The sequence below is a fragment of the Diaphorina citri genome, unplaced genomic scaffold (genome assembly GCF_000475195.1).
Source record: "Diaphorina citri unplaced genomic scaffold, Diaci psyllid genome assembly version 1.1 scaffold15, whole genome shotgun sequence".
Taxonomy (NCBI): domain Eukaryota; kingdom Metazoa; phylum Arthropoda; class Insecta; order Hemiptera; family Psyllidae; genus Diaphorina; species Diaphorina citri.
Genome location: NW_007377454.1, coordinates 505310 through 523509, shown reverse-complemented (window position 1 = coordinate 523509; position 18200 = coordinate 505310). Strand labels below are relative to the sequence as shown.

The 18200-nt window shown below is 40.9% G+C and overlaps 2 protein-coding genes and 1 long non-coding RNA gene across 4 annotated transcripts; 2 read left to right on the top strand and 1 right to left on the bottom strand.

Annotated features, from left to right (window-relative positions):
* Positions 1 to 1284: 1284 nt before the first annotated feature.
* On the top strand, positions 1285 to 5271 carry LOC113466621. The gene is made up of 6 exons (XM_026822185.1): positions 1285 to 1752; positions 2104 to 2269; positions 3429 to 3618; positions 3800 to 3846; positions 4473 to 4610; positions 4987 to 5271. Exons 1-6 carry the CDS (start codon positions 1732 to 1734, stop codon positions 5268 to 5270), a joined length of 846 nt encoding a protein of 281 aa, XP_026677986.1. The 5' UTR covers positions 1285 to 1731; the 3' UTR covers position 5271.
* Positions 5272 to 6054: 783 nt separating this feature from the next.
* LOC103507352 lies at positions 6055 to 7637 on the bottom strand. Its single transcript, XR_001809467.2, has 3 exons — positions 7509 to 7637; positions 6481 to 6961; positions 6055 to 6090 (listed from the first exon to the last, which is right to left on the bottom strand). It is a non-coding gene; the product is annotated as an uncharacterized LOC103507352 (long non-coding RNA).
* A 2105-nt stretch (positions 7638 to 9742) lies between these two features.
* On the top strand, positions 9743 to 14571 carry LOC103507358 (soluble lamin-associated protein of 75 kDa-like). Of its 2 annotated transcripts, none has more exons than XM_026822323.1 (4): positions 9743 to 10176; positions 10527 to 10692; positions 12644 to 12820; positions 14223 to 14571. In XM_026822323.1, exons 1-4 carry the CDS (start codon positions 10156 to 10158, stop codon positions 14360 to 14362), a joined length of 504 nt encoding a protein of 167 aa, XP_026678124.1. In that variant the 5' UTR covers positions 9743 to 10155; the 3' UTR covers positions 14363 to 14571. The 2 variants fall into 2 exon arrangements, with proteins under 2 accessions (XP_026678124.1, XP_008470050.1); XM_008471828.3 differs by lacking the exon at positions 12644 to 12820 and adding an exon at positions 11985 to 12161 and having other exon boundaries at positions 9746 to 10176.
* The last annotated feature ends 3629 nt before the right edge of the window (positions 14572 to 18200 follow it).

Sequence of the window (18200 nt, the reverse complement as noted above, 5' to 3'; positions counted from 1 at the left end):
ATAAAAAAAAGTGTTCCCTACTTCATTTGACGAAAATTCGAACACAGACATGACACGCGACGGCAACAAATCAAGGAAAAAAGGACGGCAACATTGCAAAAATTGAAATAAAAAATAAAATACAAAATACCCACCTAAATTATTTTTTTCTTACAACTGCTAGAGTTTCAACTTGGTTTCAACAATATTTTCATAATATTAGGTACCTACTTGAATATTTTTTAGTAAAAAAAAACTGCTATTTCGGTGTGAAAAGAACCTTTTCGAATGAGCTCCACTTTGTCAATGAATATCCATCAATCTGTCACCTCCTTGAATGACCTTGCTTAGAATGCGGAAGAATCTTTTCAAGGTCATTTGGTCAGCCTAGTTAGTTTGGCAGGTAGCGCGCCTGCCTTTTAACTGTTAGGTCGCGGGTTCGCTTCCCGCTCGGACCCAATTTTGTTTTGTTTTTGTTTTTCTTTTTTTGTTTTTGTTTTTTTTTTATACTTTTTACGTCACTGTATAAGGTAACTGTTGTTTTTTTACCAACGGGGGTTTCACCCTCCATTTTTCTACAAGTTACCCGCCTTCTCAGATTCTCACATCACTCAGCCTGAGTGAGGGTCGGAAAAAGCCGCGCGATTGCAAAGATGGTCCCCCATCCAGGTACTAGCCAAGCTCAACGTTGCTTGCGACACCCGGTATGTTGAACAACATACGGGACACACCCTGTCATTTTGAGCACGTGATAATGAAACACGTGTAGTTTTCTATCGATAAATAAATAGGTAAATACCTACCTAAAATTACCATATCAATGTTTTTCCTCAAGTCTTAACGGGAGGTACGCGAACGTCAAGAGTTAAACGTAACTCTGACGCAGTCCTAGTATATAAGAATAGAGAATAGAAAGCCTTGGGGGGTAACACGACTGCCTTGTAAGCGCTAGGTCGCGGGTTTGATTTACCCCCGGGCGAACTCTTTATCCAAGAGACCAAGACATATAATTTTCGTTTTCGGGAGGGCTGGCAAAGGTCCCAAAAGCGAAGAGAGAAGGACGACAGGATAGGAGAAAGCCAGCCGTTCCGAGAACGAACCTCATCTCCTTAGGATAAAGTCCGCCTAAGGCGGGAACCGAATGGACGAACTTTACTCCCGTAAACTTGAGATTGATAGTTCTTAGAACGCTTGGTGCACGTCGGAACTGGCCCTGTAACTCTCAAGAGGTTCATGTGATGTTATCAAAGCCTCGGTTAGGTACAGCATGTGTTTCAATCGCCACTCGACTTTGGCAAATATGGCATTATTCCAATCTGTCAGTAAGAACGTACTCGTTACTCGTATGTAGGTAACCTACCGCAATGTGAATTGTTTCGCGATAACTTTGCGCGAAGTTTTTTGTTCGTTTTCTTTGTTTGTTGTGTTTGTGTTTAGATATTTATTTTTTATTGCCTACCTGCTACCTGATTTTCTTTTTTACACCTTTACAAATAGCGCTTGTTTAAATAATAATAATAATAAGTAGATACACACCTATAGAAGTATAGATCATTTATAATATTTTTCTAGGCATGACCTATCTACTCAGGACTTACAATTATTTTTTAGTGAAGATAATAAATTAGGAGTTGACTCGGGGATTAGCTACCTACCTACCTACCGCGGGAGTAGGACAAAATCGTAGGTAGGTACCTAACCTTCTTCCTACTTATAAACATTGTCTTCTCGTACCTACCTAATCAAGCAGATATGAAAGATGGATGGAAAGAGGTAAGTGAGATTTTAAGAGTTCTAAAAATTTCATCTCCGCCAGAAATCAAACCTGGACATTTTGACGCTCTTACCCACTCAGTCAGCCACGGAAAACGTTGCTCAAAAATATTAAGATTGTCCAGATTTTCTATTTATTTAACATTTATGTCGGTACCTTTTTTTATCAGCCTAGTTAGCTTGGTTGGTAGCGCGTCTACCTTGTAAGCGCTGGGCCGCGGGTTCGTTTCCCGCCCGCGGTGGATTTTATCCTGATGGGATAATGTTCGTTCTCGGAACGGCTTGCCTTTTCTTATCCTGTCTTCAGGCCAAAATTCATAAATAGTGAGGACCATTTATTCTCGATTTCAGGTGACAGACAAAGATGATACCCGGGTCTACGAGTCACTACTCGCTCAATACTCCCCCAATACGGAGCTCAATGAGTGTAGCTTTGACATGGCGGACCCTGGGGATGCAGTGTGCTTGCTTTGGGTGCAAGGAGATCCCGCCGGATTTTGCACCCTCAAACTTAAAGGTAACGGGAGCAAGGAGTCTTGTCCAAGTTGCCCTGTCTTTTTCTTCTCACATTATGGCCTTGTTGCTTAGCGTGTAAATAAATATATAGAGTAAGACCAGAGTACTTTTCTACTTTTTCAATTTTTGAAGAGGTTTGATGGAGGGAACTATAACTGCTAAGGTCTTATCGTCCCGAAAGGGAAGAGTTGCAAGGAGAGCCCGCCGGATTTTGCACCCTCAAACCTAAAGGTAACGGGAGCAAGGAGTCTTGTCAAAGTTGCCCTGACTTTTTTTTTCTCACATATGGCCTTGTTGCTTAGCGTTTAAATAAATATAGGGTAAGACCAGAGTATCTACTTTTTTAATTTTTGAAGAGGTTTGATGAAGGGAATAATAATAATAATAATATTGCTTATTTATACTGCTCGCATAGGACTGAAAAGTCCCCTTACTCCAGCAGTAGGCTACTACTATTGTTTTGTGGTCAAATTCTCAAATTATATTGAGGATAAAATTCTATACCAAGCCCTCCTGTTTAGGCGAGCGTCTTGACCACTACACCACCGAAGCAGGGAACTGTAACTGCTAAGGTCTTATCGTCCCGAAAGGGAAGAGAGAAGGAAGACAGGATAGGAGAAAGCCAGCCGTTCCGAGAACAAGCCTTTTGGGCTAAAACAGAGTGAAAAGGAGCATAGAGCTTTTTGCTCACAGTTCTAATCAGTTTGAAGTCATCGCTTCCCTGTACCTCGATGCTTTACGCTCCACTCCACTCTGGTTTGAGCCTTATCTGTTTAGGAAAAAGTACGCTCCGGGCGGGAATCGAACCCGCGGCCTAGCGCTTACAAGGCAGACGCTCTACCCGCCAAGCTAACTAGGCTGGCAAGAATAAAGCAAAAACCTCTATTTTCGAGTTTCCTTGAGTGCTGAACTACCTATCCAGGTTTGACTGTAATCTTTTACTATGCCGCTCGGGGAGAACTTCATTCTAAAAATCTAAACAGACAAGGTTCGTTCTCGGAACGGCTGGCTTTCTCGACTTTCTCCTATCCTGTCTTCTTTCTTCCTTCCCTTTCGGAAAGATACGATAAAAACTTGGTAGTTACAGTTCCTTCTGTGAAATCTCTTTAAATAAGGAAAGTAAAAACTCAATCGGTCTGTTTTTTTTTGCTCTCCCTCAGGCTGCTGGATCGAGGAGCTGAGTGAACAATACACAATGCTTACTTTGGACACGATATTTGTGCTTCCCCAGTACAGACAGAAGGGACATGTGCTTTCCCTGTTGGAGGAGCTGATGAGACGACAGCCTGGAGAGGACCTCGGGTTTAGCTCGCCCATATCCAGTAGTATGTACGCAGGTAATACGGTCTGGTAACGCACTTGCTGAGCAGAAGGTTTCGGGTTCGAGTGTCACGAGCGACGAAAATTTGCACTTTCGGTTGCAATTGCAAATTTGTGTTAAAGGTGTTCTTTTGTTGACCTAAGCGACGAAAATTTGCACTTTCGATTGCAAGTGCAAATTTGTGTTAAAGGTGTTCTTTTGTTGACCCAGCGACGAAAATTTGCACTTTCGGTTGCAAGTGCAAATTTGTGTTAAAGGTGTTCTTTTGTTGACCTAGCGACGAAAATTTGCACTTTCGGTTGCAAGTGCAAATTTGTGTTAAAGGTGTTCTTTTGTTGACCAAAGCGTCAAAAAGGAAGCTGTTTGCGGCGTGTAAGAAGCAGTAGGGTTTTAATTGCTCATGTTAGCAGACTTTTCTGCCTCGCCATTTCACTCGGATTTGATCGAAGCACATCTGTCTTGTAACCGCTAGGTCACGGGTTCGATTCCCGCCCAGGGCGGATTTTATCCTGAAGGGATAATGTTCGTTCTCGGAACGGCTGGCTTTCTCATGTTCTGTCTTCCTTCTTTCTTTGCTTTCGAGACAAGTCCTCTGTTGTAAAAAAAAAAAAAAAAAAAACATTATAATTCTAAAATTTTTACTGTCCCGCTCATCATCGCAAGGTAAATAAACTTCGTTTGGCACATTGCATAATCAAAAATAATTGTCGGGCGTTCATTAAATTCTGGTTCAAGTTTTCAGTCAACATTAATTATTTCGATTAGCTGAATTTTGATCCAAAGTTTAGGCTCATATGGTGATCGTTTAGTCTTATTTACCCTCCTTATTGGTTACTTGTTACCTACTTATCATAAATTTATATCCACCTAATTAATTCTACAGGAGGCTTTTTTGGTGGTAAAAGAAAATTGGGTTTTGATATTTTTGCAGAGCGGGACCGACATAAACCTGTTCATTTGAAACCTCTAGTGTCAACTGGATCCACAGGCCAGTACGAGCCACCTCACAGTTTGTACCGAGGTAAATATTTGTCATAATGGCTATCGGACTATACGAAAATAGACCCGGAGCTAGCGTACAAAAGTTACCTCCTTAGACACGAAATTTTCCTTTAGGTTTATTCTGGAAAGTGAAGTACAAGAATCTCGAATAAATTCTTAGTGACCAAACCGGGGGCCCTAGATTCGAATAAGATTAACCCATTTTTGAGGACTGTTTGCCCCTACACCTAAGCCTCAGTGTGAGCTTTTTGTGGACGGAGTTAAGCTTGTTCCTAACTGAGCTGTAAAGTATCTTTTCAGAGTAAAGTAGCTTTTCGCAGTCGAATCCAGGCCATGGAAAAAAAAACAAACAAAAAACAAAACAAAACAAACAAACTTTTTCTTAAACATTTCAGCTGATCTTCAACTCACTCCTGAAATGTACAACCAGCTCAGAGGCTTACAGAAGAAAGCCAAGGATCTTCGTCAGGATATGCGAAATCTTCGCCGTATGTCACAAGCTCAAGCCCATTCTACAAGGGAATCCATTAAGGATACGTTCATCAAGATCAGAGCCATTTTGGTGTCAGGAAATGACGGCCTGAGGTTATTCAGTGGGGATGCAGACTGTATGAGAATCAATCGGGAAGAGGATTTGTACAAACAGGAGATGCTTCGGCTGGAATCAGATCTAACGTGAGTTTTGGTTTAAAAAATTAACATTAATTTAATAAATATACATATATTCTTCTTCTTTTCTTCCTCCCCATATTCTTTTTCCTCTTTTTCCTCTTTCTCCTCCTCCTCCTCCTCCTCCTCCTCCTCCTCCTCTTCTTCTTCTTCTTCTTCTTCTTCTTGTTCTTCCCCTTCTTGTTCTTCCCCTTCCTCTTCTTCTTCCCCTTCTTCTTCTTTTCTTCTTCCCCATATTCTTTTTCCGCTTTCTCCTCCTCTTCTTCTTCTTCTTCTTCCCCTTCTTCTTCCTCTTCTTCTTCCCCTTCCTCTTCTTCTTCCCCTTCTTCTTTTCTTCTTCCCCATATTCTTTTTCCGCTTTCTCCTCCTCCTCCTCTTCTTCTTCTTCTTCTTCTTCCCCTTCCTCTTCTTCTTCCCCTTCTTCTTCCTCTTCTTCTTCCCCTTCTTCTTCCTCTTCTTCCCCTTCTTCTTCTTCTTTTTCTTCCTCCCCATATTCTTTTTCCTCTTTCTCCTCCTCCTCCTCTTCTTCTTCTTGTTCTTCCCCTTCCTCTTCTTCCCCTTCTTCCTTTACGCTCGTCACATTTCAGGTGTTGCTCTCTGTATTCATTATGTTTGTAATTATGTATTCTGTATTCTCTATTCTGTATTCTGTATTGATATGTAATTTCCATGTAAACAAGCAAACGTACATTTGTACAAAATAAATGCTTTATTGAATTGAATTAATTGAAGCCAGCCGTTCCGAAAACGAACTTTATCTGTTTAGGATAAAATCCGCCCCCGGTGGTAATCGAACCCATGACCTTGCGCTTACAAGGCAGATGGGCTATCTTTCAAGGTAATGTGTGTGTGTGTTTTGATAATGTGCTTTTTTCAGCACTATAAAATAATGTGTAAAGTCTCTTAACCCCAGCAGTAGAGTACTACTTTAGTTGTTAATTTCTATTGGGAATAAAATTCCATGCCTTGGCTGGGATTAAAGTCACACCCTCCTGTTTAACAGGCAAGCACATTGACCACTATCACCAAGACATTATGTTAAGGCAGTCTCTTCTTGATCCCTTGTGTTTGTGTGCCATGTCCATTTTTGTTTAGGACTATCGCACTGCTATCACCAAGAGAAGAATGTCATGTAATATGTACAGACTAATCTACAATGGTTTGGTTTCTTCTAGTTACATGTAAAATCTAACTCTCTGCCGCCAAGGCAGATGGGCTACCTTTCAAGGTAATGTGTGTGTGTTTTGATAATGTGCTTTTTTCAGCACTATAAAATAATGTGTAAAGTCCCCTAACCCCAGCAGTAGAGTACTACTTTAGTTGTTAATTTTATTTCTATTGGGAATAAAATTCCATATCTTGGCTGGGATTAAACCCACACCCTCCTGTTTAACAGGCAAGCACATTGACCACTATCAACAAGACATTATGTTAAGGCAGTCTCTTCTTGATCCCTTGTGTTTGTGTGACATGTCCATTTTTGTTTAGGACTATTGCACTGCTATCACCAAGAGAAGAATGTTATGTAATATGTACAGACTAATCTACAATGGTTTGGTTTCTTCTAGTTACATGTAACATCTAACTCTCTGCCAGCTTCTTTTTCTTCTTGGCTAAATTTTCTTCCTTCATCTTTTCAATCACGCTCATATCTTCCCAAGGTCTTGGGCCTCGAATATTTGTCCAGTTATCCAAATCCACCTGTAAGACAAACAAAATGAAAAAAAAAAAAAGGTTTTAAATTTGAAGTCCACAATTTTTATTTTAGTCATCGGTCTCTCTGTTTTCATTTCTTTCCATGTTAATTATCAGAAATGTGATATAATCACTCAAAGAAACAGCATTATCATAAAAAGGGTTGAAATTTCTTTGATACCTATTAATAATAAGTGGTTTTAGGGGGATTTTTTCTGTAACTTTTTCATATCTCCAATCTTTAGTCAATTAAGCTGAAAACCACCAAAAAGTGGTCAAGATATCATCACCAACCACTGCACCTAAAAACTTACCATCAAAAATTTCAACTAACTGCTCTTCTTCCTAAGGGATAAGGAAAATAAAATCGACCCCACTTACATCTTTCTCTTTTTCATATAACTTTTCCAATGTTGATTCGGAAGCAGGTTTCCTCTGTATCCCAATTTCTTTCAACATCACCAACCACTGCACCTAAAAACTTACCATCAAAAATTTCAACTAACTGCTCTTCTTCCTAAGGGATAAGGAAAATAAAATTGACCCCACTTACATCTTTCTCTTTTTCATATAACTTTTCCAATGTTGATTCGGAAGCGGGTTTCCTCTGTATCCCAATTTCTTTCAGTGCAGCAGGTGATAGTGATTCATTTCTTCTGAATTCATACCTACAATGTGAAAAATCATTACATTACTATTAGAAAAGGTTTATCTACGTTTACACTGACTGACTGATTCATTTCTTCTGAATTCATACCTACAATGTGAAAAATCATTACATTACTATTAGAAAAGGTTTATCTACGTTTACACTGACTGATCCTATTTACTCTATTTCATAGACATTTTCAAGGGAAACTGAGTGTAGGTGTTGTTGTTGTTGCTGATAGTGACAGTGGTGGGGGTGTGCAGCAGGTGATAGTGATTCATTTCTTCTGAATTCATACCTACAATGTGAAAAATCATTACATAACTATTAGAAAAGGTTTATCTACATTTACACTGACTGACCCTATTTACTTTACCTACTTTACTGACCCTATTTACTTTACTTTACTGACCCTATTTACTTTACTTTACTGACCCTATTTAAGTAGGAAAAGAAAGGGTAGGAGGAAGAAGATTAGAAAAGGTTTGATAGAGGGAACTGCAACTGCTATGGTCTTATTGTCCCAAAATCGAAGAGAGAAGTATTGAGCAAGTAGCCACTCATAGACCTTTAGAAAAGGTTTGATAGAGGGAACTGTAACTGCTATGGTCTTATTGTCCCGAAATCAAAGAGAGAAGTATTGAGTGAGTAGCCACTCGTAGATCCGGGTATCATCTTTGTCTGTCACCTGAAATCAAGAATAAATGGTCCTCACTTCTTATGAATATTGGCCTGAAGACAGGATAGGAAAGAGCAAGCCTTTCCGAGAACAAACATTATCCCAGCAGGATAAAATCCACCCCGGGCGGGAATCAAACCTGTGGCCTACCGCTTACAAGGCAGACGCACTACCAACTAAGCTAACTAGGCTGGCTACAGCAACTATTGAGGTCTCATCATCCCAAAGCCAAACACAGGATAGGAGAAAACCAGCTGTTTCAAAAACAAATCTTGTCTCCTCCTTTTCTTTTTCTTCACCTATTCCTGTGTACAGATGGGGTTGGTGTTTTTGTCGGCCTCTCAATCAGCCCTAACTAGGGTGATTGCTTTGAGCTGACATTTGGTTCTGGCTACAAATTTTACAAGAGGATGCCCTTTGCACTGAACCTTTGTTATTTCTTTAGCAAGGGACATTCAGGCTGGTATACTCCCTGTTTAAATTCCCCCAGCCAGACAAGTGCAAAAAAAGTACTCTTAGATATTGAATGTACACCGTACTTACAACGAATTTCCTACTTTTAATTTTAAATCTTACGGCCAGAATCTCCAGGTTGTCTTGATTTTCAAGTTGTACCATGTTAAACCCATAAAATACACGAGACCTTGTTTAGACTGCTGGGGTAAAGGGACTTTTTAGTCTCATTCGAGCAGGATAAACAAGGTATATTCTATTCTATTCTATTCTAACATCACCCAGCCTGAGTGAGGGTCGGAAAAAGCCGCGCGATTGCAAAGATGGTCTCCCGCATCCAGGTACTAGCCAAGCTCAACGTTGCTTGCGACACCCGGTATGTTGAACAACATACGGGACACACCCTGTCATTTTGAGCACGTGATAATGAAACACGCGTGTAGTTTTCTATCGATAAATAAATAGGTGAATACCTACCTAAAATTACCATATCAATGTTTTTCCTCAAGTCTTAACGGGAAGTACGCGAACGTCAAGAGTTGAACGCAACTCTGACGCAGTCCTAGTAGTATATAAGAATAGAAAATAGAAAGCCTTGGGGGGGTAGCACGACTGCCTTGTAAGCGCTAGGTCGCAGGTTTGATTTACCCCCGGGCGAACTCTTTATCCAAGAGACCAAGACATAATTTTCGTTTTCGGGAGGGCTGGCTTTCCAAAAGCAAAGGTCCCAAAAGCGAAGAGAGAAGGACGACATGATAGGAGAAAGCCAGCCATTCCGAGAACGAACCTTATCTGTTTAGGATAAAGTTCGCCCAGGGCGGGAACCGAATGGACGAACTTTACTCCCGTAAACTTGAGATTGATAGTTCTTAGAACGCTTAGTGCACCCCGGAACTGGCCCTGTAACTCTCAAGAGGTTCATGTGATGTTATCAAAGCCTCGGTTAGGTAGGTACAGCATGTGTTTCAATCGCCACTCGACTTTGGCAAATATGGCATTATTCTAATCTGTCAGTAAGAACGTACTCGTTACTCGTATGTAGGTAACCTACCGCAATGTGAATTGTTTCGCGTTAACTTTGCGCGAAGTTTTTTGTTCGTTTTCTTTGTTTGTTGTGTTTGTGTTTAGATATTTATTTTTTATTGCCTGCTACCTGATTTTCTTTTTTACACCTTTACAAATAGCGCTTGTTTAAATAATAATAATAAGTAGGCACACACGTATAGAAGTATAGATCATTTATAATATTTTTCTAGGCATGACCTACCTACTCAGGACTTACAATATTATTTTTTAGTGAAGATAATTAGGAGTTGACTCGGGGATTAGCTACCTACCTACCGCGGGAGTAGGACAAAATCGTAGGTACCTAACCTACTTATAAACATTGTCTTCTCGTACCTACCTAATCAAGCAGATATGAAAGATGGATGGAAAGAGGTAAGTGAGATTTTAAGAGTTCTAAAAATTTCACCTCCGCCGGAAATCAAACCTGGACATATTGACGCTCTTACCCACTCAGCCACGGAAAACGTTGCTCAAAAATATTACGATTGTCCAGATTTTCCATTTATTTAACATTTATGTCGGTACCTTTTTTTTACCAGCCTAGTTAGCTTGGTTGGTAGCGCGTCTACCTTGTAAGCGCTAGGCCGCGGGTTCGTTTCCCGCCCGCGGTGGATTTTATCCTGATGCGATAATGTTCGCTCTCGGAACGGCCTGCTTTTTCCTATCCTGTCTTCAGGCCAAAATTCATAAATATAGTGAGGACCATTTATTCTCGATTTCAGGTGACAGACAAAGATGATACCCGGGTCTACGAGTCGCTACTCGCTCAATACTCCCCCAGTACGGAGCTCAATGAGTGTAGCTTTGACATGGCGGACCCTGGGGATGCAGTGTGCTTGCTTTGGGTGCAAGGAGAGCCCGCCGGATTTTGCACCCTCAAACCTAAAGGTAACGGGAGCAAGGAGTCTTGTCAAAGTTGCCCTGACTTTTTTTTCTCACATATGGCCTTGTTGCTTAGCGTGTAAATAAATATAGGGTAAGACCAGAGTACTTTTTTAATTTTTGAAGAGGTTTGATGGGATGCAGTGTGCTTGCTTTGGGTGCAAGGAGAGCCCGCCGGATTTTGCACCCTCAAACCTAAAGGTAACGGGAGCAAGGAGTCTTGTCCAAGTTGCCCTGACTTTTTTTTTCTCACATATGACCTTGTTGCTTAGCGTGTAAATAAATATAGGGTAAGACCAGAGTACTTTTTTTAATTTTTCAAGAGGTTTGACAGAGGGAACTGTAATTGCTAAGGTCTTTCGTCTCGAAAGGGAAGAGAGAAGGAAGACAGGATAGGAGAAAGCCAGCCGTTCCGAGAACGAGCCTTTTGGGCTAAAACAGAGTGAAAAGGAGCAGAGAGCTTTTTGCTCACAGTTCTAATCAGTTTGAAGTTATCGCTTCCCTGTACCTCGATGCTTTATGCTCCACTCTGGTTTGAGCGTTATCTGTTTAGGAAAAAGTACGCCCCGGGCGGGAATCGAACCCGCGACGAGAACGAGCCTTTTGGGCTAAAACAGAGTGAAAAGGAGCATAGAGCTTTTTGCTCACAGTTCTAATCAGTTTGAAGTCATCGCTTCGCTGTACCTCGATGCTTTATGCTCCACTCTGGTTTGAGCGTTATCTGTTTAGGAAAAAGTACGCCCCGGGCGGGAATCGAACCCGTGGCCTAGCGCTCACAAGGCAGACGCTCTACCCGCCAAGCTAACTAGGCTGGCAAGAATAAAGCAAAAATCTCCATTTTCGAGTTTCCTTGAGTTCTGCACTATCCAGGTTTGACTGTAATCTTTTACTATGCCGCTCGGGGAGAACTTCATTCTAAACAGACAAGGTTCGTTTTCGGAACGGCTGGCTTTCTCGCGACCTAGCGCTTACAAGGCAGACGCTCTACCCGCCAAGCTAACTAGGCTGGCAAGAATAAAGCAAAAACCTCTATTTTCGAGTTTCTTTGAGTTCTGAACTATCCAGGTTTGACTGTAATCTTTTACTATGCCGCTCGGGGAGAACTTCATTCTAAACAGACAAGGTTCGTTCTCGGAACGGCTGGCTTTCTTGACTTTCTCCTATCCTGTCTTCTTTCTTCCTTCCCTTTCGGAAAGATAAGTGACGATAAAAGCTTGGCAGTTACAGTTCCTTCTGTGAAATCTCTTTAAATAAGGAAAGTAAAAACTCAATCGGTCTGTTTTTTTGCTCTCCCTCAGGCTGCTGGATCGAGGAGCTGAGTGAACAATACACAATGCTTACTCTGGACACGATATTTGTGCTTCCCCAATACAGACAGAAGGGACATGTGCTTTCCCTGTTGGAGGAGCTGATGAGACGACAGCCTGGGGAGGACCTCGGGTTTAGCTCGCCCATATCCAGTAGTATGTACGCAGGTAATACGGTCTGGTAACGCACTTGCGGAGCAGAAGGTTTGGAAGAGAATGCCCAAGGCATTAACGATGCTTTATGCTCCACTCTGGTTTGAGCGTTATCTGTTTAGGAAAAAGTACGCCCCGGGCGGGAATCGAACCCGTGGCCTAGCGCTTACAAGGTAGACGCTCTACCCGCCAAGCTATCTAGGCTGGCAAGAATAAAGCAAAAACCTCCATTTTCGAGTTTTCCTTGAGTTCTGAACTATCCAGGTTTGACTGTAATCTTTTACTACCTATGCCGCTCGGGGAGAACTTCATTCTAAACAGACAAGGTTCGTTCTCGGAACGGCTTGCTTTCTCGACTTTCTCCTATCCTGTCTTCTTTCTTCCTTCCCTTTCGGAAAGATACGATAAAACCTTGGCAGTTACAGTTCCTTCTGTGAAATCTCTTTAAATAAGGAAAGTAAAAACTCAATCGGTCTGGTTTTTTTTTTCTCCCTCAGGATGCTGGATCGAGGAGCTGAGTGAACAATACACAATGCTTACTCTGGACACGATATTTGTGCTTCCCCAGTACAGACAGAAGGGACATGTGCTTTCCCTGTTGGAGGAGCTGATGAGACGACAGCCTGGGGAGGACCTCGGGTTTAGCTCACCCATATCCAGTAGTATGTACGCAGGTAATACGGTCTGGTAACGCACTTGCGGAGCAGAAGGTTTCGGCTTCGAGTCTCACAAGCGACGAAAATTTGCACTTTCGGTTGCAAGTGCAAATGGGAGCTGATGAGACGACAGCCTGGGGAGGACCTCGGGTTTAGCTCACCCATATCCAGTAGTATGTACGCAGGTAATACGGTCTGGTAATGCACTTGCGGAGCAGAAGGTTTCGGGTTCGAGTCTCACGAGCGACGAAAATGCAAATGTGTGTTAAAGGTAGGGTTGCCAATACATCCGTACTAGTACGTTACTACCTACACTACACTACCTACTTGACTCGCGGGTTTTTGTGTTTTTCGTACATACCTACCTACCTACCTAGGTACCTATCTTTTTAAACTTTTTTTTTTTTGTATTTCTTTCTGTTCATTAGTCAGTTCCCGTATTTTCCATAGATTTGGAAAAAAACCGGAACAAGGGTGTGTTCCGGCGGAACATTTGATTTTTGACAAAAATACGGATTGTTCCGGGAAATAACGTACGGTTGGCAACCCTAATTAAAGGTGTTCTTTTGTTGACCAAAGCGTCAAAAAGGAAGTTTTTTGCGGCATGTGAGAAGCAGTAGCGTTTTAATTGCTCATGTTAGCAGGCTTTTCTGCCTCGCCATTTCACTCGGATTTGATTGAAGCACATCTGCCTTCTAAACGCTAGGTTACGGGTTCGATTCCCGCCCGGGACGGATTTTATCCTGATGGGTTAAGGTTCGTTCTCGGAACGGTTGGCTTTCTCCTATTCTGTCTTCCTTCTCTCTTCGCTTTCGAGACAAGTCCTCTGTTGTAAAAAAAAAAAACATAATTCTAGAATTTTTATTCTTACGATCAAACACACCTAGTTCTGTCAGACCGTTTGAAAGACCTTAAGCGTGAGTACTTAGCGGGTATTAGATTTTCATTCTTTCATTCCATTCCTACAATAGAGGAGTTGCAATTGGGAAAATATTCTTAATAAAAGGTCGATTCCTACGTAAAAAGTTGTGAAAAATCCGAATCTGAGGTCAAAACTCCGAAAAAGTAACTTTAAAAGGTCGAAAATTCAATTTTTAATTGTTGTTCTAATGAAAAAGTTCAAAGAGTTGTGACGTCAGATTTTACGTCAATATGCGCAGAAACGCTTGCGCACAAACGAAGCGAGAGTCATAAATTATGACGTCATCGCCTACGGGAGCCTATGCCGTGACGTCAAAGTTCACGATTTACCGGTATTTTTTAAATCGATTTATCTCGGTATCTAGAAGTCGGAGAAGAAAAAGAAAAATTCCGTTCTTCCTTATTTTTCTTGCTCTATGACTTCGAAACATCACCCAAGTAAGCGCATCTGATCTATTTTGGTCCCAATATTTCTATGCGATTTTTTTTTTTGTTTCAGTCCTGAGCAGATTCCTCTGGTCACATCCGGAATACCGCACCAAGCTGTGGGAAATCCAACATGGCGGAGGAGAGGGGGACAGGGAGCTTATCTGGTATAACATGAGACGTCGAAACTTGATTCACACGGCAGGTGCATAAGAGTGACGTCACAGTATAACTTCCATTCACAATTCGCGGTACTTGTTCAGAAGTCACGTCAATGGAAAATTACCACAAAAGGAGCTTTCACAAATGAGCTGTGACCAGTGTTATTATAGGATTAGGTCAAACATAAAAATGCCGGTCTAGGTAGCTTAGTTGGTAGCGCGTCTGCCTTGTAAGCGCTAGGCCGCGGGTTCGATTACCGCCCGGGGCGGATTTTATCCTGAACGGATAAGGTTCGTTCTCGGAACGGCTGGCTTTCTCCTATCCTGTGTTCCTGCTTTTTTCGATTTCGGGACGATAAGACCTTAGCATTTACCTACAGAGTTCCCTCTGTCAAACTTCTTGGAAAAATAAGGGGAAGGCAAAATCAAATCTTAAAAAAAAGACATTAATATCTTAACCAGCTTAATAATTATTTTGTTTATTTATTTTTATTCAAAATTAGTTATTATTACACACTTAAAATAATCAAGCAATCTAACATTTGCTTCCCTAAACAAGTTTAAAATAACAGATACTCATACATACCTTTCGTTCATATTAGATTCAAGTAACAAAAATCGAGATAAAAGATTCCTGGTAAACAAGGGGTCGCCGGTTCAAATCCCAGCAGGGACATAAAATTTACTCTTATTGTAAGACTTTGACAACATAAGAGTTAAGAGAATACTTTATTTATATTACAGGGTTTATACGCTTTTCTCAGAATGAAATTCCATGACTTTTCCCAGATAGCTTTTTCTGGTAGCCCTTTAGGTCCTGCATCAACCCTCAAGCGTTGTACAGTCGTTCGCGGGACACCCTGTATATATAAACAAGCAGGGTCCGTCCCTCCGGGAATTTTTTAGCCCGTAGTGATTAGAGAAAACCAGTACGTTAATTAAACAAGCAGGGTCCGTCCCTCCGGGAATTTTTTAGCCCGTAGTGATTAGAGAAAATCAGTACCTACATATGGGCCCGTCCCTCCGGGAATTTTTTAGCCCGTAGTTTATTCGATCGTGATTAGAGAAAATCAGTACCTATGTACCTACTTATTCAGTTTATTATTATTCTTGATTTGATTTTTTGATTTTACTTTTATGTAATGATTTAAAATCAAGACTAGAGCCCGTTCTCCCTTTATTCCCAATATAATGTTCAAGTCACCCATCCATTTATTGGCCTTGCTCGGCGTAGCTTAACATAGATGACGCTAAAACCGGTCTTAAAATAACCACTGATTCAAAAACTTTCTCGCTTTGAGTTCATAGGTCGTCGCGACAAATTTCAAGATCAGAGCTCATTTGTGTGAGAAAATGTGAAAAATATCCCGCAAAAACCAGTTTTTTTGGTTTTTTGCATTTATGGTTTTCTGGACAAAATTCGCACCACCATTTTCGTGATCCTGGTAAAAAGACCTTTAATTTGATATATAGGTCGACCAGGTTTGGATAAGTCCTTCTATGGGGACAGACTGACTGACAGACACCGAAGCGAATACAATAGTCCGTCCACTATACCTTTTATTATTAGTAAAAAATAAAGGAAGGACGGACTAAAAAGGTATAAGGGGCGGGGTATTGTATTCGCTTCGGTGTCGTCTGTCCGTCTGTCCCCATCCCACCCGCTCAGCAGTTTGTCAGAGACCACACTCCTTACCACTCGGACACTCCGACTTTTGACTCTACGTAGTACAAAACTTCCTTATTAATCAACTCGAGCGATATAATTTGGAATTTTCCCCCCAAAAGTCACTCTTTTATCAAATATTTAAGGCCGAAGGGCCCCTTTGGGTGCCTTGAAAATATGAAAAGGCACACCTACCACTCACGAGAAAAAAAAATGAGCCATCAACCATCAAAATCGGTCAAGTGGTTTAGGCTGTAGAGCGGTCAACGTCAAAGAAGAAGCGGAAGCAACAGCAGAAAATGATGAAAAATTTGACGTTTTTCAAAGTCAAATATCTCCGGCTAAACTTAACCGATTTTGATGACATTTTTTTTCAACTTGGTCTTCTTTCATGCCCCAACACACACACGCAATCCGTTTTCTTCCATCATTTGTAGTTGTCTGTCTACAACTACCTGAAAACGGCTACTTTCCCTGTCGCGTATAATATCTCTAGTAGCGCGGTCAAACTTTCTTGACTTGGCGGGGCGGAGCGCTACCGCTTCTTAAGTGGAGGGTTTTAGGTTTGGTTTTTTGGGGGGGGGGGGGGCTACTCTCATAACTTTTTCGATATCTCTTTAGTGTTCCGTTTAGTGAAAACCGCCAAAAAAGCGTTTTATTCCGCCCGTGGGCGGCGCCCAGTGCAACTTTTGCCGATTTTCAGATTTTTCCCTTTACTTATTCATTAAGATCGGGTTGGCAACATCGCCTTTTTTAGAGAAAGTAGTTTGATTTGTAGCTCCTGTATTTTTATTGTTTTTTTATTGTTTTTTAATTTTAGTTATTGTGAAAATAAAATATAATCAAATAAAAGTAGAAGAATTTTCCTTCAATTTGCAATAAAAATGTTTACGAAAAGTGAAGAAACAAGTTCGTGATAGACATTTGAAGTTGGTGAGTTAATGAATAATTCTTATTAGAAGAAAACGGCAGCCATTAGAGTTTGGTGAGTCTCGAACTTGAAGTTCTAACCTGAAAGCTTGTAACCATAGCAACAGAAGTGCGTCAACACGTGGTTTCCAAATAACACGCACCCGAAAAACTCAATCTCATTGGTCGTAAGTTTGACAAGATTTGAAATTTGAAACTCGACGCTAGTCCTAAATATACAGGGTGTCCCAGAATTTATGCTTTAATTGATTTTCTCGGAGCCTGTTCGAAATTTCGAAAAACAAAAAAAACCGTAACTTTTTGATTTTTGAAGCGGACATTTTGGCAATATCGCGATTCGCGAAAAATTTCGCGAAGTCCGCGAATCGGGTACCAACTTTGGATTTTTAAATTAGAACCCCTATTTTTTATTGCATATTCGTTTTCTGCGTTAAATTTGAAGAATAATCGACTACTCACTCGAATTTTTGCGATTCGCGGTTTTCGCGGAATTCGCGAAAAACGCGAATCACAAAAGTGCTTATAAAGTACAAGTGTGACCTCAAATCTGAGTGTTTTTTTGCTCCCAAATCTTATGGTCTCATTAATTTTTCGATTTGGTCCAATATTTCACTGTTTGCAATTTGCGCGTTGTTCGCGAAATCCGCGAATCCTACATGTTTTTCAAAGGTACGTGTGTGACATATCAAATCATACTATTTTTTACTTCTAAATCTTGTGGCGATATTATTTTTTCAATTCACTTCATTTTTGATTGTTCGCGGTGTTCGCGAAATCCGCGAATCATATAATTCATTTAAAGGTACGTGTGTGACATACCAAATCATGCTGTTTTTACTTCTAAACATTGTGGTGATAATATTTTTTCAATTCACTTCATTTTTGACTGTTCGCGAAATCCGCAAATCCTATAATTCATTTAAAGGTACGTAAAAAAAGGCATTAGATTCCAAAAATAATATCACAAAAATATTTAGAAGTAAAAAACAACATGATTTGATATGTCACACACGTACCTTTTAATAAATTATAGGATTCGCGGATTCCGCGAAAACCGCGAATCGCAAAAATTCAAGTGAGTAGTCGATTATACTTCAAATTTAACGTAGAAAACGAATATGCAATAAAAAATAGGGGCCAGCCTAGTTAGCTTAGTTGGTAGTGCGTCTGCCTCGTAAGCGCTAGGCCGCGGGTTTCATTCCCGCCCGGGGCGGATTTTATCCTGATGGGATGATGTTCGTTCTGGCTTTCTCATATCCTGTCTTCCTTCTCTCTTCGATTTCGGGACGTTAAG